Source organism: Rhinoraja longicauda, chromosome 29, assembly GCF_053455715.1.
Source record: "Rhinoraja longicauda isolate Sanriku21f chromosome 29, sRhiLon1.1, whole genome shotgun sequence".
Taxonomy (NCBI): Eukaryota; Metazoa; Chordata; class Chondrichthyes; order Rajiformes; family Arhynchobatidae; genus Rhinoraja; species Rhinoraja longicauda.
The window spans coordinates 8,506,609-8,531,428 of record NC_135981.1 but is presented as its reverse complement, the minus strand read 5'-3'; the positions used below and the strand labels follow the sequence as shown (position 1 = coordinate 8,531,428).

The window sequence follows — 24,820 nt, the reverse complement described above, 5'->3', positions numbered from 1 at the left end:
GGAGGCAGTTACGATAGTGACATTTAGATAGGCACGTGAGTATGGTGGAAATAGAGGGATATGGATGATGTGCAGGCAGATGAGATTAGTTTATCTTGGAGTCGTGTTCGGTACAGATATTATGGGCCAAAGGTCCTGTTTGTGCGCTGTGCCTTTCTGTGTTCTAAAATAGTAACATCTGAATTTTTACTTCTCACTTAAAGAATGTGGGTGGAGTTTGCAGAGCTAACACTAGTTATCACCTAACACTAATTGAACTAGATTGTTTGCTCATCCCATTCAAAGGACAATTGAAAGTCAGCCTCACTGTCGAGAACCTGGGTTCTCACCCAACCCAAAACAGGCAAGATCATAAGATTGTAGAAACAAGGAACTGGTTTATACCCAAGACAGACACAAAGTGCTGGAGTAACTCAAGCTGGAGAAAAAAGATGGGTGATGTTTCGGGTCAGGGACCTCCATCAGACTTAAACTATAGGGGGGGGTGGGAGTGAAGAGCTGGAGGCTAGAAAAGCCCAGGAGCAATCAGTGCCGGCCACAAATAACCCTGGTAAGCCCAGTGTTGGCTCAGGAAGGTGTGATCTCAAGTAGATTCAGGTAATCCATCCTTGAAAGGTGTAAGTGAATCAGATGGAATTTTATTCTCAAATCAGACAATTTCATGCTCACAATTACTGATCCTCATTTATTAATTACAGGTTTATTTAATTAAAGCTCATTAAAAAATGTTCTAGTTGCAGTGGTGAGATTCGAACATGCATTTGGCCCATCAGTCCAGGCATCTAGATGAATTTGTCAAGTGAGAACAACCAGGATCTCACTTTTTTTTTGCAGTTTTGGCAGCTTTCACAGGTTAAAAAAAACCCACAGGTTTGTGATATTACTTTTATTGACCATAAATTTATCATAAGTAATTGTTTACAAGGTATAAAGGGACAAAGGTAGCTATTCCTAGGAAAAACAACCGTGAATGAAGAGAAATAAAAGCAGGTAAATATATTTGTCAAACCTGGACAGAGCATAACACTCTCAATCTCAAACATGCTGACAGACTAGAGATCATTAAAGGGCTTCCACCTACTTTAATGTCACAATTCTGGTTTTATTTATCTTTACTGTTTGTGGTCACAGTATTTCAAATGCTTCAGAATCACGGGAATCCATCGTCATCGTCCTCTGCCATCTCTTTAGCAAATTCTAGATCTTGCTGTTCTCGTTCACGCCGCTCCTGCAAGACATTAAAAAAATATATGACTTGTATTTGCATAAATTCATTCTTGTATCTTGCAGTCATCACTTGCGAAGAGTCCACCAGGGACTATACTGGAGGTTGGCGAGAGGGGGTCTAGTCTAACTGTGCAGCCCCTTGGGCCTGGATTCAAAAGGCTTCATATTTATAAAGTGCTGTAGTCCTGCACAATTGCTATGCAACTATGGCAACCAGTCTCCACTCGTGGGAGGGTCTAGGGCCAGAGGTCATAGCCTCAGAATAAAAGGATATTCCTTTGGCGAGGAGATGAGGAGGAATTTCTTTAGTCAGAGGCTGGTGAATCTGTGGAATTTATTGCCACAGAAGGCTGTGGAGGCCGTCAATGGATATTTTTACAGCAGAGATAGATAGATTCTTGATCAGTACGGGTGTCGGGGTTATGGGGAGAAGGCAGGAGAATGGGGTTAAGAAAGATAGATCAGCCATGATTGAATGGCGGAGTAGACTTGATGGGCCGAATGGCCTAATTCTGATCCTATAACTTATGAACTATGGTAACTTTTCACACTAAGGGTGGTGGGTGTATGGAATAAACTGCCGGAGGAAGTAGTTGAGGCACGGACTGTTGGAACGTTTAAGAAACATTTATAGACAGGTACATGGATAGGATATTGGCCAAACGCAGGCAGGTGGGACCAGGGTATATGGGACATGTTGGTCGGTGTGGGCAAGTTGGGCTGAAGGGCCTGCTTCCACACTGTATGACTCTCTTTGACTATAGTTTACAACTTTTAAAAGTGTGATGACAAGAGTTAAGTGCATGCATATAACTGATAGAGTGAAGGGCAAGGCAGGTAGGAAGCCTGGATGAAGAGAGAAATTGAGGCACAGGACAGCTAAAAGGAGGCTTGGGACAGGCATCGGCAGCTGGGATCAAGTGTATCCCGAGAGGAGTTTCAAGAAGCTGAGCAGCAGATTGACGGAGGAAATCAGGAGTATTTTGCCAGGTCTTGTGGGCCTGAACTATAGGAGAGGTCGGGCAAGCTAGGACTTTATACCTTGAGGCTGAAGGGTGATGAGAGGCGTTTAAGATCATGAGAGGAATCGATAGAGTGAATGCAGTCTTTCACCCAGAGTAATGGAATCAAGAACCAGAGGACATGGGTTTAAGGTGAGATTTATAGGAACCTGAGTTGCAACCTTTTCCACAGATGATCTATTATCTCATCACCCAGTTTTGTTTCAAACACCTTCCCCATAACGACATGATATTTTTTTCAATGAATACCTCACCTCTGCTGATTCCAGGTCTTTGTTGTATGACTTGGGTGGAAATCGCATTGCCTGTAGATCAAAAGAGAAGAGTTGAGATTTCTAAACGTTGAAAATAATAGGCGTTCGAAATTATTTATTGCCTTTATATTCTGATGCGATGGGAGTCCTGTGACAACAGACAATAGGTGCAGGAGGAGGCCATTCGGCCCTTCGAGCCAGCACCATCATTCAATGTGATCATGGCTGATCATTCTCAATCAGTACCCCGTTCCTGCCTTCTCCCCGTACCCTCTGACTCCGCTATCCTTAAGAACTCTATCTAGCTCTCTCTTGAATGCATTCAGATAATTGGCCTCCACTGCCTTCTGAGACAGAATTCCACAGATTTACGACTCTGACTGAAAAAGTTTTTCCTCATCTCTGTTCTAAATGGCCTACCCCTTATTCTTAAACTGTGGCCCCTGGTTCTGGACTCCCCCAACATTGGGAACATGTTTCCTGCCTCTAACGTGTCCAACCCCTTAATCTTATATGTTTCGATAAGATCCCCTCTCTTCCTTCTAAATTCCAGTGTATACAAGCCTAGTCGCTCCAGTCTTTCAACAAATGACAGTCCCGCCATTCCGGGAATTAACCTAGTAAACCTACGCTGCACGCCCTCAATAGCAAGAATATCCTTCCTCGAATTTGGGACCAAAACTGCACACAGTACTCCAGGTGCGGTCTCACTAGGGCCCTGTACAACTGCAGAAGGACCTCTTTGCTCATCCAGTTGCCTCAAAAGGCAAAGGAAGCATCATACTTTGACCTCCACCTCCAGACCTGCTGCCCTCCATCAGAGGTGCCTCTAGCTGTCTAACAGTTGAGTCTATAAAGTGCATCCGAGTCTGAAGGGTCTTGACCCAAAACATCACCCATTCCTTCTCTCCAGAGATGCTGCCTGTCCCGCTGAGTTACTGCAGCTTTTTGTGTATATCTTCTATAAACTGCATCGTATAGATGCTTTTCCACAATGCACTTGGATTCCCCTGTCAATATGCACTTAGATAGATACACGTGCTTATACAACTAGTGGTTGAAGGAATATACCAGACAATGCACTGTCTTTGCAATCATGGACCTAATCAGAGTGAATGAGCTGATGGGAAAATTCTTACGATTAATTTGTATATTAAACCTGGGAGAACTCAAAGTTGATTTTAATCTGAAACTGATTTCCACCCTCCCCTCATCTGAGAAAATTCAATTCATGAACAAAAAACACTAGAGTTGCGATTTCTGTCGTACTTTGACAGACATGTTGTGGATATCCAGACAGAAGGAGATTCTCTGGTGGAAGGCCAGCTGAGGTTCCCTGGTGCCATAAATATCGATGGTCTCTTTAGATTGTACGTATCCTCTCTCGTGGTTAATACTGGCCTCGATCACTCCGTCACGAATGGCCTGGTTAAAAAGGGGGAAAAAAACATTAATTTTTCCCGTCCATTTTATCTCTTTTACTTCTAAAAACGTTGCCTCATTGTTCCATTAGTTACGAGTGCCAGCAGTATCTTTCTTCAGATGTCACTGCAGGTGAGGGAGCGACTGGGTAATAAAGCATTGCTCGTACAAGGTCTTCAACTAAGCACAATCACCAACTGAAGCGATGGTCAGCTTTACAACAGGCATCACCAGATACTTCCACCAGATACCAGATACCACCTCTCTCTGTCCCTCCCCCACCCTAGTCCTCTTGCTAATTTCACCGTTTATATTCCTTCAGAATCCTCTTGTCCCAGCACCAACTGACCATTGTGGGCTCGACCTTTCCTAAGTCATTGATGCTTTGTTCTGGACCGTCCCATACCTCTAGTTTCCCCATCCCTGACTCAGTCTGATAAAGTCTCGACCCGAAACGCCACCTATCCTCTTTCTCCAGAGGCTGCATGACCCGCTGAGTTACTCCAGCATTTTATGTCTGCCTTCCAGGCATCAGCGGATGTGAATGGACAGATATCACCAGATACGATACTAATGGGTCGATTCCACCAGATTTACAGGTATCACCAGGTATGAATGTATTCCTTCATTCCTTCTCTCCAGAGATGCCCCCTGTCCCGCTGAGTTACTACAGCATTTTGTGTCTATCTTTAGTTTAAGCCAGCATCTGCAGTTCCTTCATACAAACCAGGTGTAAATGGACAGATATCACCAGATACTAATGGACACCAGTCACCACAGAATTATTTTCTTCCTATTTTTGTTTCTTACATCCTGTTCAAATTACCTTGGCAACTATAAACTCAGCGTCCTCAGGGCTGTCCAGCTGGAGCTTCTGTGCTATGTCGTTGAGGGAGATGCGGGAGTAAGATAAACTAATCATCCTTACACCTGTAGGGAGGGAGAAAGAGAGCTTGGACAAGATTCAAATACTTTTTAATCTATTACACATTTGTAGGAAGCACGAGCAAAGCATTTCAGGGCTTTTTTAAAAAAGAGACTGGCAATAAAGTGAGAGAGACAGACCTGTGGATGAATCATTGCAGCAGAGTGTCTTTGAGATCAGTTTGGTGAGTAGATGTTCTATTCCAAGTTTCCTTCTGCACCCTGGCTCTTGACTCTCTAATCTAGTTTTCCTCTCTGAGGCTCTTCTTAACCTGGCTTTTCCAATGCATGCCAACCCTTTTTCTCTTAATTGGATACTTTAGAGCAATAGGGGCAGCACGGTGGCACAGCTCAGTGGGCCGAAGGGCCTATCTCCGCGCTGTATCTTGAAACTAATTTTTTTTTAAAGCAATGCTTATCCTTCTTCACATTTCTGGGAAATCTGATTCTGGCCTGACGTCATGGAGAAAGTGAAAACATAACTAAACTAAAGTAAATATCCAGCACACATTAAAATCAAATTTTCTACGGCCGGGACAATAGCCCCGTGAGTCACCGTGACTCTGGCAAGGACAGAACATTGATTTTCTCTCCTTCACACCTGCAGTTACTCACCATCACAAGTAGAGAACAGAAATCAAATGGCAAATCAACTTGTACGAACAAAAAAAAAACAAAGGCAGACACTAAGTTGATATGACAGAATAAAAAGGAAATTAATAGAGCAGAAGCTTGAGTCAATTACCTCCCACAAGCATTGTATAAAACAACTTCTCTTTCTTGTGAAATTATACCTTGTGTCCTCATTATAAAAGCTGATTAAATGCTTTGATGTTGCATGATCAAATACTGTTTGAGTGAACGGTTTTGATAAAATTGAAATATTGACTCCAACAAACCATTCTCAGTAATACAAAGCAGAGGGGCTGTGTTCTTTCACTAGGTCACTTCAAAACTGAGTATGCAATAATCCACGCCTTCAACTATGCTCTGAAAGTGCACCGACCGAAATAAATGTCCCATTTCTCACACCTTCACACTTCTGTTCTCTTGTAGCAAAATTGCCAATGTAACACCAACAAAGCAGAGGGCCCTACAGTGGCAGAGTTGCTGCCTTATGGCGCCAGAGACCCGGGTTTGATCGTGACTACAGGTGCCGTCTGTAAGGAGTTTGTTCGTTCTCCTGCGACCGCGCTGGTTTTCTCAGGATGCTCCGTTTCTTCCTCCACACCCCAGACGTACAGGTTTGTAGGTTAATTGGCTTTGATAAAATTGTAAATAGTCCCTAGTGTGTGGGATAGTGTTAGTGTCCGGGGTGATCGCTGGTAGGCATGGGCTTGTTTCCGTGCTGTATCTCCAAAGTCTAAAGCAGCTGTGCTGCGGTCTCATGTGCACCAGGGTCTGGGTTTGTACCGAAGATAGACACAAAATGCTGGGAAAAATCAGCGGGACAGGCAGCATCTCTGGATAGAAGGAATGGGCAACGTTTGAGTTCGAGACCCTTCTTCAGATTTGTCTGACTGGTAATATTACGTAGAAGGACCAAGTGGGCAGTGATATTTATATTATGTCACAGATGGGCTTTCCAGGACCAGGGTTACACAGCACCTGTACAGACAGAAATTTGGAATACTGGCTAATTTTCCCGTTCCCTTCACAGGGTCATCGGGAGTCAACTCTATAACCTTGGCTAAAAAATCAGCATGGACTGCACATGTTATACATAATGGTAAACACATAATTTATACATAATGGACGGCACCACTTTATATAAAACCTGAACTCAAGTGAGGAACACTTAAGGCATGAACAGTCTTCAGTGTGGCCTTGATTCCCGGCCGTTCAGGAGCAGCAGAAAAAATGAGCCCATTGTAAAATGACCTAATTTGGGGCAAAGTTTGACTTAATTAACCGTGACTGGCTGCTCTCAGGACTTGGTGCTGAATAAACTGAGCTCGGAGTGGCACAGGAGAAGCTGCGGCAGGTAAACTTTCCAGCGGGTACACCGACCTGTTTTGATGACATTGTGCCGTAGGCGGATGATCAGCGTGTAGGTGCCGTCAGCCTGAAACTTCTCTCCAAACTGCTCCAAAACCTGGTTGAACTTTGCCAAGTTGCCAGTGCGCACGGCTGGAGGGGAAGAGGGGAGGGGACAGAGGAGTGAAACTTATTACTGAGAACAGTTGGAGTGCAGCTTAGCAAAGGCAATCAATAAAGGGAGTTTTCCTTCCACAGAGCGTTTTGTTTAAGTGAAAAAATAACCGACTCAATGAACAGACCTGGTTAAACTATGACAACTGCAGCACAATGAGCAGCAACCTATTTCACCGATACAATAGACAATAGACAATAGGTGCAGGAGTAGGCCATTCAGCCCTTCGAGCCAGCACCGCCATTCAATGCGATCATGGCTGATCGATCTCAATCAGTACCCCGTTCCTGCCTTCTCCCCATACCCCCTCACTCCGCTATCCTTAAGAGCTCTATCCAGCTCTCTCTTGAAAGCATCCAACGAACTGGCCTCCACTGCCTTCTGAGGCAGAGAATTCCACACCTTCACCACTCTCTGACTGAAAAAGTTCTTCCTCATCTCCGTTCTAAATGGCCTACCCCTTATTCTTAAACTGTGGCCCCTTGTTCTGGACTCCCCCAACATTGGGAACATGTTTCCTGCCTCTAATGTGTCCAATCCCCTAATTATCTTATATGTTTCAATAAGATCCCCCCTCATCCTTCTAAATTCCAGTGTATACAAGCCCAATCGCTCCAGCCTTTCAACATACGACAGTCCCACCATTCCGGGAATTAACCTAGTGAACCTACGCTGCACATAGCAAGAATATTCTTCCTCAAATTTGGAGACCAAAACTGCACACAGTACTCCAGGTGCGGTCTCACCAGGGCCCGGTACAACTGTAGAAGGACCTCTTTGCTCCTATACTCAACTCCTCTTGTTACGAAGGCCAACATTCCATTGGCTTTCTTCACTGCCTGCTGTACCTGCATGCTTCCTTTCATTGACTGATGCACTAGGACACCCAGATCTCGTTGAGCAACAAATAACAGTCTCAATTAGGTCTCGATTAAAACAAATTAAAATTATTGGCTGTCACTGCAATCATATAATTCAGTTACTTGAGTTTCCAAGATTGAAACTTTGGAACGCATTAAATTTAGTGTGAATCATTCTTAAATGAAGGCATTTGCTTTTGAGACCTACTGCTACTTGTAAAAGGCAATTTAAAACCTCTTTGGCATGTCCCAGTTTGTTTTTTTGTTGGGATTACTGCTGAGTGTCACGGAGCCTCAGCGTTAACAATGCAAAGTTTAAATCCATGTTATATATCTGCACAACAGCTGAAGGCACTGAGTGTTTGTCATCTGATGTAGAGTTCATTATCTGTTGAGTTAGCAGCACTAAAAGGCCCGTCCATCTCAGTTTCTATTCTTTGTGAAATCCTGGCCAAACATGCAAGGAATTCATTTCATCAATCAGGCTGTTCTCACACAGTCTCCAGTCTTCGGGGTTCTCAAGCTTTCGGGCTTGAAGGTCCACTTTGGTGATGGACCTCTAGACCGGAGACTGAACATGCTGCCAGCTTTTCTGTGCACACAATGTGCTGCCAACTGCAGACTATTCAGACTAGCAACAGAGGCCAAATGGAGAGCAGTGCCCACGTGACATTGCAGAAAACTCTACTGTGCCTGCGAGGATCACCAGAACACCAAAAGTGATTATCGAGAGGGTTGAGAGCTGCTTCAGGGATAAAGGGCTCTATTTTACCTGGACCACTGCCTCAATTCAATTAGATTTCAATTCCCTCCAGATGGGTAGGTGCCTCCTCAAACTATTCAATGTTGTTGATCATCCTTACGCACTGTCCCAGCTCACCCAATTGTCTATCTTGCCTCCCTCTCACCAATCATCTGCCCAACAAACCCCCATACACGATCCCATCCACAACCCACTTCCTCACCTTTGTGAAATAGGAGGCAACCAAGCATCCCCATTTGGCATTATCTTCTCAGTATGGCAAGTCACAGATTGTTGCAGGAACATTTTGGTGGGCCTCTGTCTGAGCATCCTTGTTCAAAACCACTGACCTTTCAAATCAGTGGGTTTAAGAAAAGGAAAAGCCACAGTTCTTTCAATAGCCAAATTCTCTGTTGCTGGTTATGCACAGAGGTGGAAATAAACAGGTCCACAGGTCCAAATCAATATAACCTTACAAGTTAACCAAGTTAAATGTCCACACAAACTGTAACTGTTTTACATGACACAATGATTATTTATGAAGACAACAAAGATAAACAGAAACAATTCTGATAGTCGCTAATTTAACACTTAATTCCACGTAATTGTTTTGTGAATTAACCACTGTTATCTGGAATAACTTGGCCTTCCTATAGTGCACTGTGGTTAGAATTAGTTTAAGATGGGGTTGTGGCAGTGGAATGGTGTAAAACAACTCACTCCAGCTTGATGACTTGCTTTACAGGTGACATGTAATGAAGAGAAGACAAACTCCACCAGCCTCTAGTTCATGGCAATGTTTTAGGGTGACTGGTTTCCAAGAGAAAAAGAACCTGAAATCTGCTTTGAATCGTAAAACGTTTGCGCTTGGCTGCCTCGTACTGACCCTGAGTCAGAAGGAAGTATGGCATCAGGGACCTCTTGAGAGACGGTTGTCGGAACTGCAGCCTGTCTGGGATCTCCCCCAAAAGTAACTCCACAACAATCAGCAACTTATGAACCTGGTAATGAAATGCACATTCCTCACAAAATTATTTCTGTTATGACATTTACGGAGCCACTTCGTAAGTTAAGATTAACAGTATTTAAGGGAAAAGCATATCGATATACTAAAACTCTCGTTTGTTTGTTCCTGAAGTACAACCAAAACGGTACACGATAGCGCGACAATTTTAGACCCACCTTACCCACCGTCGTCCCTTTGGTGCTAATGGAAAAAGTTAAATTGAAATCGGTGTTATATTTTTTAAGTTATTCACATTTTAAAGTTTAAATCTATCTCCTAGGAAGGGGGGAGGGAGGGAAGGAGGAAAAGGGGGATGGAGTGGGAGGGAGGAGGGGAGGGGGAGGGAGGGTGGGGGGGGGGGAGAGAGTGCTGCAACAATGCAGGAGAGGTTTGGGCCCAACGGGTCCACTTGGTCTAGTAATACTTAAAAATTATAGTACTTTATAAAAAAAATCAGACAAGGCTATAGAAACAGAAGAGCTTGACTCACTGTTTGTTTGAAGCCGACCGCAGTGTGCTGCGGTGCCTTTCGTAGAGCATTGGTTAGTGTTCTCCTTGCCTCCGAATATTCCAACTGAATTGCTTTAATACGACCTGAAAGCAACAAATGTGATAGCTTCTGAAAACAAAAGTCACAAATACACCTTGAAATATCAATACTATTCAAATCAGCATGTGCCAACTCTGCATCTCCAGCATTTCAAAGCAATAAATAACTAATTAAAAAAGACACAAAGTGCTGGAGTAACTCAGGCAGCTTCTCTGGAGAACATGGATATGTAAGGCTTCGGGATGGGACCAGAAACGTCACCCACCCATGTTCTCTAGAGATTCAATTATACTTTATTGCCACATGCATCTGGGTACAGTGAAATGCTTTGCTTTGCATACAACCCGGTAAAATCATTTAGTAGACCTCACCTAGACAGTACACAAGTTTCGCCATGTTTTTACTTCCTGATCCACTGAGTTACTCCAGCACTTTGTGTCTTTTAAAAAAAATTTAAACTGCACCTGCAGTTCCTAATTAACGAACTAATTAATTTTGTTGGAACCTCCAACATCTTTGTCACAGTGTAACGCACGAAAGTGCTGCAGGATTATTCACCCGCAATGCGGTCTCAGATAACCGGGCAAAATGAATAGTTGTTATTGGTAGTGTTTCAAAGACCATGAGTCATACACAAAAAGGGAAAGGGTTATCTGTGCAGCGTCGTGACTGGGAATTTAATAAACCAGCACTTCACAACACCAGTTCTCTCTCCGGTGTTATTTTATCGCGTCATAGCTGCACAGAATGTACTTCACACTGCAAGATTGTCCTGAGTCTCACCTGTGTAATAAAGGTATCTTGCCCACTCATTGTTATTAGATAGTTCCGGGAAAATGGATTTAGAGACGAGCTTCTCAGCTTGATCGTACAGATTGTACACCAGGTAGTTTCTCAGTAACAGGTTCAACAAGGTGGCTTGTCCATCATGGTCATGGCGCAGCGTGGCTGTCCTCAAACGTGAATGCAGGAAGCTGAGAAACAGGCAGGTTACTTGCAAGTTTGACAAATTACATTGTGGGCCACAGTAAAGACGCTTGCCTCCCTATCTCACAGCACTTTTAGCATTTTCTTGTCCTTTTTAACCTTCCTCAGAAGGCACCAATTTATACTAGCATTAGCATCCATTGTTACCATTGACTTTCAAAACATAGCGTCATACAGCATGGAAACAGGTCCCTCGGCCCAACTTCCCCAAGATGCCCCATCTTACACTAGTCCCACCTGCTCACGTTTGGCCCATAAATCTCTCTAAACCTTTCCTATCCATGTACCTGTTCAAATGTCTTTTGAATCTTGTAGTGGCTGTTTTAACTACCTCGTCTGGCATATTCCATATACCCACCACCCTGTGTGTTTAAAAGATGTCCTTTGGGTTCTTATTAGATCTCCCCCCCCCCCATCACCTTAAACCTCTGTTCTCTGGTTCTTGATTCCCCGACTCTAGTAAAAGACTGCATCTATCCTATCTATTCCCCTCGTGATCTGAGACACCTCAAAAAAATGATCACCACTCATCCTCCGACGCTCCAAGGAATAAAGTCCTAGCCTAGCGCAACCTCTCCCGATAGCTCAGGCCCTCAAGTCCTGGCAAAATCAAAGGTTGACAGAAATAGCGAGTCAAAGATTTAATCCATCATTGCGATATTATGGGTTACAAACCTGCTGGTTTAATTTTTGGGGAAGATATGAGGCTTAGATAGAATACAATTACAAGTCTTGATTGTTAATGTCCTGTCTGTTTCTTTATCTGTGACTTGAGCTCAGCTGTAGCATTCCCAGTGCCACAGATGGTTGTGGAGGACAAGCCATTCGGTATTTTAAATGCATAGATTGACAGATTCCTGATTAAAGGTGTCAGGGTTATGGGAAGAAGGTAGGAGAATGTGGTTAAGAGGAAAAGATAGATCAGCCACCATTGAATGGCACTTGATGGGCCGAATAGTCTAATTCTGTTCCTAAAAGTTATGAACTTATGAGTACCAGCTCAGCAAACACAGCACACGTACAAGTGCATTCTGTTCATGGAATGATCTAAATGTTTCTATCCCCAAAACATCCTTGCGTCATTATAATATTCTGAACGGCAATTTCAGCAAATCTTTACTTTTGCTCAAGGATCCTACGTGAAAAATATCTCTCACCTTCTTACTGCATCAAGTTTGTTTAGAAACTCATAAACACGAGCATGGTAATAATAGCATTTTGCTGCAACCAGGTCAAGAGCTCGGCGGTTCTGAGCTGCAATCTTTTGCATCAGTTCATCAGAACATTTCTGTGCCTGCAATAGAAACAGAAAATGAGCATTGGACTGTGTGTTAAATGCCAACTTCCATTGTTACTCCAGCCTTCCAGTACCACTAGTGTGAGGGTGAACAATCAAGTCATGAGAATCCACAACCAAGATAGAATTCAATAGACAATAGGTGCAGGAGTAGGGCATTCGGCCCATCGAGCCAGCACCGCCATTCAATGTGATCATGGCTGATCATGCTCAATCAGTACCCCGTTCCTGCCTTCTCCCCATACCCCCTGACTCCGCTATCCTTAAGAGCTCTATCTAGCTCTCTCTTGGCTGAAAAAGACAAAAAGTACTAGAGTAACTGAGCGGGTCAGGTAGCTTCTCAGGAGAACTTGGATAGGTGATGTTTCGGGCCTGAATAGACAATAGACAATAGGTGCAGAAGTAGGCCAATCGGCCCTTCGAGCCAGCACCACCATTCAATGTGATCTTGGCTGATCATTCTCAAAGATCCCATCCTAAAACGTCACCTATCCATGTTCTTCAGAGATGTTGCATGATCCTCTTAGTTACCTCAGCACTTTGTGCCTATTGTTGTAAACCAGCATCTGCAGTTCCTTGTTTCTACATTTCCAAGCTGAAGTTGTCTGGGAATCCTAGAATTTCCAAGTTCTGTTACTTATGCATCTCTGGTTTTCAATATTCTGCCACTTTTGCGGTGCCTTCCTGGGCCATAAGCTCTGGACTAAACTTTTTGTTGCCTGAACTAATGCTGTTTTACACAGTTCAATGTTAATTTTCAACCTACCTCATTGCGAGCATTGGACTTAAGCATTGGCAACTGTCATGTTACACGCTGAGTTACAACTATATTTTGCACTTTCATTTTCTCTACACGCATCCTATTGTACTTGTGTACGTATGGCGACAAGGTGATAATATCTTACAATTACACCTAGCAATGTCGACATTGTTATGATATACCAGCACACATAACAGGAGAATTTTCCAACAAAATTAGAGTTAGGTTTATTATTGTCACAAGCACCGAAAAATAGGTGCTATCCGATGAGATCAGATCTTAGCGTACAGGTATCTGGTATCCGGCATGCAACAACATGGCTTGCTCAGGGAGCTGACCAAGTATAATTAAGACCTCAAAGCTGGCAAGTTTGGACTGGGAGAAGATGCTGATATTAGTTTGCTTATCGTAATTGTGGATTTAGATGATCTTCCAGAGGCAACATTGGTGGTATTTTTACAGAGTCTGGAGGACCCTGTTGTATAAAGTCCGGTCTTAGAAGCTTACAGAAGGGCAGAGATCACTACACCATGAGACAGTGGCCTGCCCAACATGTGTTCCTCAATCAATGCCAATAAAATGCACTGTCCAGTTGTTCACTGCATTGCTGTTTTGGAGGTGGTCACGTACTAAATGCCTTTCACAATTCCCTACATAGAAAAGGTGCATTTTGAATACAATTGCAGTGACAACACTTGGCACATCTGGAGGATGTGAAAAATACCAGATAAACAAAAGTGCTTTCTTTTGTTTTAAAAAGTAGTTTGTTTTTTTAAACCAAATGTAAGTGTTTTACATGTCGATAAGACTTCATTCACTGCTTATGTGAAAGTTTCAGCTGAAATGCTTCTATTAAGCATCTTTCCAATTGAATCCACTCACCTCAGTGTATCTTTTGTTGTTTGTCAAGTAAATGACGAGTAAAAGCTGCAGATAAGCCTCTGCCTCAGGCAGCAGAGGTACTGAGGCTGCCTTTCCAGTTCGAGGACGAAACTGCAAATCTGCTTCTGTGTCCATTGGCTGAAATAGAACAATATTTAAAAACATTCAGCACATTCACACAATCTGCCACAAGCAATGATGGTCCAATTCTATACTGCTATCATTGAGTCCGTCCTCACCTTCTCCATCATGGTCTGGTTTGGCTCAGTCACCAAGCACGACATCCGGAGGCTGCAACGGATCGTTCGCACAGCTGAGAAGGTTGTTGGCTGCAACCTTCCCCCCATTGACGAACTGTACACTGCAAGGGCCAGGAAGCGAGCAGGTAAGATCATCTCTGACCCCTCTCACCCTGGCCACAAACTCTTCGAAGCACTTCCCTCTGGAAGGCGACTCCGGACTGTCAAAGCAGCCACAGCCAGACATAAAAACAGCTTTTTTTTCCCACGAGTGATAGTTCTACTCAATAACCAAAGTCTGTAGTCTCTTTTTTGCTCTGGTTTATTTTCACCCACATGTTTAGACCGTGATGTTGTATCCTTATTGCTTTGATGTGTTTATGCTTTATTCTTAATTGTTAACTGTATGTTTGTGTTGTCATTTGTGAGCGGAGCACCAAGGCACATTCCTTGTATGTGCACATACTTGGCCAATAAACGTATTCATTCATTCACAGCCATTTTCATTTAGTTGAATCACATAAATTATATAACTCTCCAAAAACTCCTCTAGTTCTCAGGTAATGTGCAGGACTGCTTTTCTCTCCTCTAGACCAAAAGGACATGTAGGTGAACCCAACAACCTGCAACCTATCACTATCATGTGAGGACAATCCACCAGAGAACAATCCACACTGGTTGGAAAGGGCAAAAATAATTCAGGAAATGTACTTGCTTTCAGGTTTTATTCAATAAATTGATTTGTTAATCCATGTTGAATATTTAAAAAGCTCAATCCTAAAGTTGTTTCATTCATTTATATTAAACTCCGTATTCTGAAATCACATTTCAGCTTAAGCTAAGTTATTGTAATGCCTTCAGCCATGAATAGCAGAATAAGCTCAAAGGGTGCAGTGGAATCTACTTCCACTGAATATTCTTACAACTGGATCCCTGATTAAGTTTCTCATTCAACTGAATATTTCCCTTGGATTCACGTTAATTCAGTCTAATATAATATTTTATTATCCACACTAACCTCCTCGAGAAAAGCCAGCAGGAGATCTCGCGTCGAAGTGTTGGACACAAAGAAGCCATTAATGGCCTTGTAAAGGACGGTGGGGTTCAATTTGCGGCAGGTGGAAGGAAGTGCACGCAGAACCCGCAGCACAAAGCGTGGCTCTTTACTGGACACGGCTTTCTCAATCTGCTTCACGTGCTCTCTGATATCTGAAAAAGTAAACGGTCACATTTAAACCACCTACAATGATATCAGTTCTCTGATGATTCCTACCATTTTTTTGTGTGGCCTCTCTAACATTTTTGTGAACATTTCACGCACTCTGTGTACGTCTCGGGGCATGTCCTTACAAAGAGTCAAACCTCGTAATAATTTGTTTACATATCTGTTATGCTGCTGCAAGAATGATATTGTTCTGTTTTGAGGCATATGGCAAGTGTTTAGAATTCCAGCCTAACCACTTATACAGATATTTGAATTCCAAAACATCTCTGGCATTCAGGACCTTTGAAATGAAGATTGTTTTCCAAAATTCACAGAAAATCAAACGTCACTGCTTTGTGATTTCACTGTCATTGCTCTGTGCCAAAGATCATCCTCAGGTGTAAAATCCTTTGTGCCCTTCCACCTCCCCAAACCCTGTAATTGCTTCCAACTATTAGACTATCTCCAGCAACCCATTTCTTCCTGAAAAACAACAAACTGCATACGCAGGAAATCTGAACTAAAAATGGAGAATACTGAAGCATCGAGCAGCTTCTAAGGACAGAAGCAGAGTTAATATTTCAGGTTGATGAACTTTATATTTGCAGAGAACAGTAGTGAGAACATAATGTCTGTGACAGGGTGGAGACTGAATGACACAAGTCATGCTGATGCCAGATATGAGTCAGTGGAGACGTTGTACGCCTCTTTCTTCCTAATCTGGCCTCACAAGCCATGCCCTTTCTCAGTACTGGTGTCTGTGCACTTAACAACCTGACCTAACTTTAGGATCCTCCCTCAATCCCCCTTTCCCCCACATTACATCTCTGCCTCTAGAAATCATTAGAACACAGCATGATGATGTGGGTCTCAATCAATCTTCTTAATATCTCACTTATTAGACCAGATGAACATTCTGTTTTTTGATTATGGACTGCAAGTACTGGAATCTTGTTCTCATATTTAAATTGTATAAGTGTATTTTGATGATCATTTCCTCCACACATCTTACATAAAACCAAAGAGTTTTTATTCAACGAATTAGTCAGTGTGGTTTATTGTCACGTGTACAGTGAAAAGCCTTCGTTGCGTGCTATTTAGCTGCGTGCTAAATATTTCGTTAAATTAGGGGAGATAACAGAAAAACATTTTGAAATAGGATCTGCCACTCACATCTGAAAGGAAATGATATCATTTGGATGAATAGCTATCCAGCATCACTCACTAACACATGGCAATACAAGCAGCAACATCACATCCCAAGGATGAAATTTAAAAATTGTTACATTGACCACGAAACAAAAATCACAGAGTTGCCAAATGGGCAAGGCCATAGGATTTGTTGCAAAAATTATTACTTCCATTTCGTGCAACTTTCAATCCTTGGTCAAGAAACAATCCATAGAACAACAAGCATAACACAAAGGTCTGGATGAACTCAGCAGGTCAGGCAGCATCTGTGGAGGGAATGGACAGATTACGCTTTGGGCTGGGGCCTTTCTTCAGTCTGACCAGCTGAGTTCCTCCAGAACTTTGAATTTTGCTCAGGATTCTAGGATCTAGTTTCTTGTCTCTCCTAAAAACAACAAAATGGAAGGATGTAAGAAGCAACTCAAAAAGAAACAGTAGCTGGCAGACGTATGAAGTATATTTAGCCCCGTAGGCGGATGCTTTTATGATATCAACAAACTACTGAGTCGCCACACTAGGAGACAATCTCACCGATCTGGATCAATACGATGAGACAATCTCACTGATCCGGATCAATACAATGATTGCCATGATTCAAGTTAACTGCACCTTCCCAAGTAAACGTATGAAAGGGAATGAAGCTACCTTTCCAGAGTCACGCTCACTGTACAATAAAGAGCTACGCTGTTTTTTTGCTGCAATAACAAAAATCTACCAATATAAACGCCAAGTGAAAAATCACTTGTGTACTAAATGCAAGTAAAGCTTATCTTTTAAAAAACCTCACCGTCATTGGATGGGGGGGGGGGAAGCTCGGCACCTGCACTGTTCCTATATTTAGGATATAAACCGGCATTAAATGCTGATCCTTCAGAATGACTGTGTGCCAAAAGCCTTACAGAGTAGCGAGCTCCTAATAGTCACTGTGGGTGTAACCTCGGGACAGAAATTTTGAATCAAGTCCTTTCCATTTACCAGAAAAGCATTGGAAAGCAACGACATGCTGCAACGGCATCACAGCTTAAAATTCATCTCAGAATTTAGTTAAAATGGCAGCAAAACAATTAATGACAGGTCAGTGTGTGTGTGTGTGTGTGTGTGTGTGTGTGTGTGTGTGTGTGTGTGTGTGTGTGTGTGTGTGTGTGATATCAACCACACTGCAGGGTTTAATATCCAATCAAGCAATTGCTAGGATATGCAGCGAGGACTTGCCTCTGGAAATTGGGAGGAATTTAGGGAAACCTATGTGGTTGTAGAGAAAACATCTCAGTATTTTAGGTCATAATCAAGCATGTGTCACTGAATCTGGGCGACAACAACACTAACTGCTGCGGCGTTGTGCCACGTCAGAAATAGGTCCCGGTACACACGCTAGATCTTTCATTGAAACCATTTGGGTTTTATTAAATCTTCATAATGTGACGTATTTAACTGTGTGTAAATGATATAATGATATTAGTGGTATACTGTTATTTTTATAAGTGTCAGTTTTACTGAAAGGTCATTGACCTGAAAACATAACTCTGTCTCTCCACTGATGCTGCCTGATTTACCGAGGGTTCCAATATTTATTGTTTTTATTTCAGACTCCTCGCATCTGCAATATTTTGTGTAATTTATTCTACCCAAAGGTTAACATTTAAATGTGCAGAACCAGGTCCATTATTTTGATATTAACCCTGTTTATACAGTTATAAATTAAATTACTAATTGATTTGATTATATACCACAATATATTCATTTTTAATCAGATATTTACCATCTATGCAGTTTTTTGCCTTTGGTTCCATTAATTATATTGGATTATTTATGTTGGATCAATTGATCTTAATTTGTAACATCAATTACATTATTTCATTCTTCACAATAATCAGATTTACCTTCAACCTATGTACTTGGACTTTGCATTTCACAAATGATTAAATAATGCAATGAGAGCTTTCTGCAACCAAGTCCCACTGTTTATTCCTTTGGACGAGTAGGTGAGGTGATTCTACCTACAACCTTCTCTTCCTCTGTCCCTCTCTTCCCCTCCCCTTCCCAGTTCTCCCTCTATCTTCCTGTCTCCACCTATATCCTTTCTTTGTCCCACCCCCGACATCAGTCTGAAGAAGGGTCTCGACCCGAAACGTCACCCATTCCTTCTCTCCTGAGATGCTGCCTGACCTGCTGAGTTACTCCAGCATTTTGTGAAATAAATACCTTCGATTTGTACCAGCATCTGCAGTTATTTTCTTACACTACCTCCAACCCAACTCCACGGCACATAAGCAAGGTAACATGGCCATGCCTATGCTGTATGTATATGTAAGGCGGTCTGCTTTGGTAATTGGGGGTTTGCCACACTGATCATCAGATTTTACCCTTCGAGACGATCAGCTCATGCAGCTTTCCTCCCCTAATCCCATTTATTGAATATTTTATTGCATCAAAATATAAATATTTATATACAGAATATCAGTATAGACAGAATATCATTGCAGAGCACTTCTACATTACATTTCCATATCACAGGGTGCCATATCCCATACCCCAATTACTGGACATTTTACTTGTTACATGAAAAACAGGAGTACTCCATTTGAGCATACTCCTCCGCTCAATATGGTCCCAGCTGATCAAGTCTCTCTCTCTCTATACCTTTTTCCCCATTCTCTCCCAACGCCCCTAAATGCCTTCTGCGTTTAGACATGTATCAGTGTCTTAAATATATTTAGTGACCTGATTTCCCCAGATCTCTGTTAGTGAATTCATGTTGACCACCCTGTGAGTGAAGAATCGTCTCCTCATCTCAGTCCTAAATCTCTTGTCCTGCGACCCAAGACCATGACGACTCGTTGTAGACACAGAAGGCAGGGGAATCGTCTTCCCAACATCCTGGCTGTCCAGACAAAAAGGTGTCAGAGAAGGAGAGAAGTAAAGTGCAAAACCAAAATGTGGGATATAAGTGGAAGGGGGCGAGGTAGTGGAGAAATGAGTGTGCACTAGGATGGTGGGGGGCACAGAAAAGCAAAGGGGGGGGGGGAAAGAGTCTTAATTAAATTGGTGAATTCAATGTTCTTACCATTGGGTTATAAGCTACCCAAGCAGAACATGAGATTTATTACTCCATTCCATCTACAAAAAATATATATTTTAAATAATCATGCTCTATTCCTTCCTCCACAGCGATCAGTGCATATAATTCAATACCCCCAACCCCGGTGAGTGGAAGCGTTTTATTGTTTCAGTCGAGATAGAATTCAGATTATTTTTACAAATTTTGGACAGGTCCATTACAGGTACTGTACTGACCTCCCCACTATTGAAGGAGGTGTTGCCTCAAAAAAGCTGCCAATATCAAGGTCTCGTGTTCACTTGAATAAATACATGGATAGGGAAGTTTTTGAGCGATACGGGCCAAAAGGCAGGCAAACAGGATGGCTTTGACAGGACATCGCACTTGCCAGGGACAAACTGTGCCGAAGGGCCTGTGTCCATGTTGTACGATTCTACAATCCACATCACCCTGGCCACGCTTTATTTTCTCTCCTATCATTGGGAAGAATGCACAAGAGTCTGAAAAATGTGACCACCTGGTTCAAGAACAGCTTCTTCTAACAACAATCAGGCTCTTGAATTCTGTACAACTATCAAATATCGACTGTTTTTGTTTGCAGTAAGGACTTCGAGTCTGTTTTGCACTATTATTGTGGTTATTAATTTATTGAATTTTTGCTTATTATGTACTCTCTATATGTATTGTATTTACTGTTAGGCCTGCTATGCTGCTGCAAGAAAGTACTTAAATGTTCCATGTGGAAACAAGGAACTGCAGATGCCAGTTTACAAATAAAAAGAAACAAAGTGCTGGAGTAACAGAGTCACCCAGATATGTTCACCAGTACACTGCTGACTCATGTGTGCGTGTGGTGGGGGGAAGGAATGGGGGGGGGGGGGGGGGAAGGGATGGGGTGGTGGGGAAAGGGGTGGGGGGGGGGGGGGGGGGGGGAAGGGGTGGGGGGGGGAAAGGGGTGGCGGGGAAGGGGTGTGGGGGGAGGGGTGGAAGGAAGGTGTTTGCTGCTCCCTGTGTCTGAGCCCTGCTTTATTGCCTGGTGATAGATACAAAATGCTGGAGTAACTCAACTCAGCGGGTCATGCAGCATCTCTGGAGGTGTGGATTCCTGTATATCAGCAAGACCAAGCAGAGACTGGGCGATCGTTTCACTGAACACATTCGCTCAATCCACCTTGGCCTACGCAATCTCCCAGTTGCTAACCATTTTAACTCCCCTTCCCATTCTGGCCTTTCTGTCCTGGGCCTCCTCCATTGTCAGTGAGGCCAAACACAAATTGGAGGAGCAGCACCTCATATTTCGCTTGGGTAGCTTACCACCCAGCGGTATGAGGGCTGACTTCTCTAATTTCAAGTAACCCTTGCATCCCCTCTCTATCCACTCCTCCCTCCCCCTCCCTTGTCGTCGTACTAGTTTCATTGTCGTCCTGTTGAGTTTCACTGTCTGTACAACTCGTTATCGCCAACAATAGACCATTGTGTCCATTTATTTGTCTTAAGTATCATCTACATCTCTCGTTCCCCTTTCTCCTGACTGTCTGAAGAAGGGTCTCAACCCAAACAACACAATTTCTCTAAAGATACTGCCTGACCCGCTGAGTTAGACAATAGACAATAGGTGCAGGAGTAGGCCAGTCGGCCCTTCGAGCCAGCACCACCATTCAATGTGATCATGGCTGATCATTCTGAATCAGTACCCCGTTCCTGCCTTCTCCCCATACCCCCTGACTCCGCTATCCTTAAGAGCTCTATCTACAGCTTTTTGTGTCTATCTTCCCTTCTTCGGACTATTCTTCAGACTATATTTAAGGACTATAGACCCTTCTCGTGTATAAAATCATGAGAGGAATAGATCGGGCAGACGCACAGAGTATCTTGCCCAGAGTAGGGGGAAATCGAGGACCAGAGGACATAGGTTTAAGGTGAAGGGGAAAATATGTAATAGGAATCTGAGAGGTAACTTTTTCACACAAAATGTGGTGGGTGTATGAAAAGAGCTGCCAAAGGTGGTAGTTGAGGCAGGGACTAACCCAACGTTTAAGAGACATTTACAGGTAGATGGCTAGCACAGGTTTAGAGGGATATATAGGAAAAAAAACTGCAGATGCTGGTTTAAATCGAAAGGAGACACAAAATCAGTCTGAAGAAGGTTCTCGACCCGAAACGTCACCCATTCCTTCTCTCCTGAGATGCTGCCTGACCCGCTGAGTTACTCCAGCATCTTGTGTCTACCTTAGAGGGATATATATTATGGACCAAGCGCTGGCAGGTGGGAGACTAGTGTAGTTGGGACATGTTGGTGGGTGTGGGCAAGGGGGAGGAAGGGCTCTGTTTACCACGCTGTACGACCCTACGGTGTAAACCAGCATCTCCACGCTTGCCTTTATTGCCCGGGGGTCGGTCCATGTACCGGCCGGCATGAGCCACCCCCAGCCCGTCCATGAGCCACACTCGGCCCATCCATGAGCCACCCCCGGCCCGTCCATGAGCCACCCCCAGCCCCGGGCGTCACCCACCCCCAGCCCCGGGCGTCACCCACCCCCACCCCCGGGCGTCACCCACCCCCAGCCCCGGGCGTCACCCACCCCCCAGCCCCGGGCATCACCCACCCCCAGCCCGTCCATCACCCACCCCCCAGCCCCGGGCGTCACCCACCCCCAGCCCGTCCATGACCCACCCCCCAGCCCCGGGCATCACCCACCCCCCAGCCCCGGGCATCACCCACCCCCCAGCCCGTCCATGAACCACCCCCAGCCCCGTCCATCACCCACCCCCAGCCCCGGGCGTCACCCACCCCCCAGCCCCGGGCGTCACCCACCCCCAGCCCCGGGCATCACCCACCCCCCAGCCCGTCCATGAGCCACCCCCAGCCCCGGGCGTCACCCACCCCCAGCCCCGGGCGTCACCCACCCCCACCCCCGGGCGTCACCCACCCCCAGCCCCGGGCGTCACCCACCCCCCAGCCCCGGGCATCACCCACCCCCAGCCCGTCCATCACCCACCCCCCAGCCCCGTCCATCACCCACCCCCAGCCCCGGGCATCACCCACCCCCAGCCCCGGGCGTCACCCACCCCCAGCCCCGGGCGTCACCCACCCCCAGCCCCGGGCATCACCCACCCCCCAGCCCGTCCATGAACCACCCCCAGCCCCGTCCATCACCCACCCCCAGCCCCGGGCGTCACCCACCCCCAGCCCCGGGCGTTACCCACCCCCAGCCCCGGGCGTCACCCACCCCCAGCCCCGGGCGTTACCCACCCCCAGCCCCGGGCGTTACCCACCCCCAGCCCCGGGCGTCACCCACCCCCAGCCCCGGGCATCACCCACCCCCCAGCCCCGGGCGTTACCCACCCCCAGCCCCGTCCATCACCCACCCCCCAGCCCCGTCCATCACCCACCCCCAGCCCCGGGCGTTACCCACCCCCAGCCCCGGGCGTTACCCACCCCCAGCCCCGGGCGTTACCCACCCTCCAGCGTCAGCAGGTCCAGCTCCTTCTGGCTCTTCTCCACGGTCTCGGCCGGCTCGCTGACGTGCTCGGCCGACACGTCCTTCATCTCTACGTCGGGGGCCGGGGCTCCGCCAGCGGCCTTGGCCTTCTCCTTCTCCTTGTTGGCCTTCTCCTTCTCCAGCGCCGCCGCCTCCTTGGGCTTGTGCTTGCCCGTCGTGTCCTTCATGGTTGGCGGTGTGTGTGGGGGGGAGAGTGTGAGGCCTGGGCGGTTCGGGCTGCCCTCGCTGCTCGGCTCGGCGCGATGACTGGGAACAAACCCAGGGGATGGGGGGGGGTAGAGACGGACCCGGCCCGACCCGCACCTCACCTCACGGCCGCGATGACTGAGCACAAACCCGGGGACAAACAGGCCTGACCCGACCCGACCAGGCCGCACTGCACTGCACTGCACTGCACGCCCGGCGCCGTCAGCGTCACCGTCACCGTCTCCTCCACCGCAGCCCCCGCAATCGAGCGCAGATCCATCCAAAGATACTAGAGGAGCAAGATGGACCGCTCCGTTGACGTCGCATATACTGAAGTGTGGTGCGCAAGGCCAGGAGCCATTTTAGTAAGCAAAACCCTCTGTAATGGCAGTTTCTATACCATCTCGAAATCCCACTTCGATAGCCATTATTACTTCTCGGGGATGAAATGTAGTTATAGCTTACGCACACGTCGCACCCTGATATGACAAAACGAATCTGCAAACGTCCTTTCTTAATTAATTGGTTTTATTAAAATAGCACAAATCAAAGAGTAATTCATCACCCTCCGTATCTCCCTGGTCCACTCGTCCCTTCCTACCCAAACCACCCCATCCATGGGCACTTTCCCCTTGCAACCGCACGAGATGCAACACCTGTCCCTTTACCTCCCCCCTCAACTCCATCCAAGGACCCAAACAGTCTTTCCAGGTGAGACAAAGGTTCACCTGCACCTCCTCCAACCTCATCTATTGCATCCGCTGCTCTAGATGTCAAATTATTTACATCGGTGAAACCAAGTGCAGGCTCGGCGATCGCTTCGCTCAACACCTGCGCTCGGACCGCGTTGGCCAAACTGATCTCCCGGTGGCCGAGCACTTCAACTCCCCCTCCCATTCCCAGTCTGACCTTTCTGTCATGGGCCTCCTCCAGTGCCATAGTGTGGCCCACCGGAAGTTGGAGGAACAGCACCTCATATTTCGCCTGGGCAGTTTGCAGCCCAGTGGTATGAACATCGACCTCTCCAACTTTAGATAGTTCCTCTGTCCATCCCTTCCCCTCCTCCTTCCCAGATCTCCCTCTATCTTCCTGTCTCCACCTATATCCTTCCTTTGTCCCGCCCCCCTGACATCAGTCTGAAGAAGGGTCTCGACCCGAAACGTCACCCATTCCTTCTCTCCCGACATGCTGCCTGACCTGCTGAGTTGCTCCAGCATTTTGTGAATAAACCTTCCGTACTTTATCAACTGTTTCTTCTTCTAACAATATCTCAGAATTCTTGCAGTTATTACCGTATAGTTCTTACAAATATAGCTGGTGCAAGCGCATGGTATCAGCGCGTGTGGTACGAGCG

General features: G+C 45.4%; 1 protein-coding gene across 1 annotated transcript; it reads right to left on the bottom strand.

Moving 5' to 3' along the window:
* Positions 1-651: 651 nt before the first annotated feature.
* psmd3 (proteasome 26S subunit, non-ATPase 3) lies at positions 652-23,695 on the bottom strand. Its single transcript, XM_078424595.1, has 12 exons — positions 23,240-23,695; positions 15,343-15,533; positions 14,086-14,223; positions 12,304-12,440; positions 10,943-11,133; positions 10,100-10,203; positions 9,490-9,604; positions 6,860-6,979; positions 4,752-4,855; positions 3,773-3,928; positions 2,504-2,554; positions 652-1,228 (listed from the first exon to the last, which is right to left on the bottom strand). The coding sequence occupies exons 1-12, from the start codon at positions 23,445-23,447 to the stop codon at positions 1,151-1,153; spliced, it is 1,593 nt and encodes a 530-aa protein (XP_078280721.1). The 5' UTR covers positions 23,448-23,695; the 3' UTR covers positions 652-1,150.
* Positions 23,696-24,820: the final 1,125 nt, after the last annotated feature.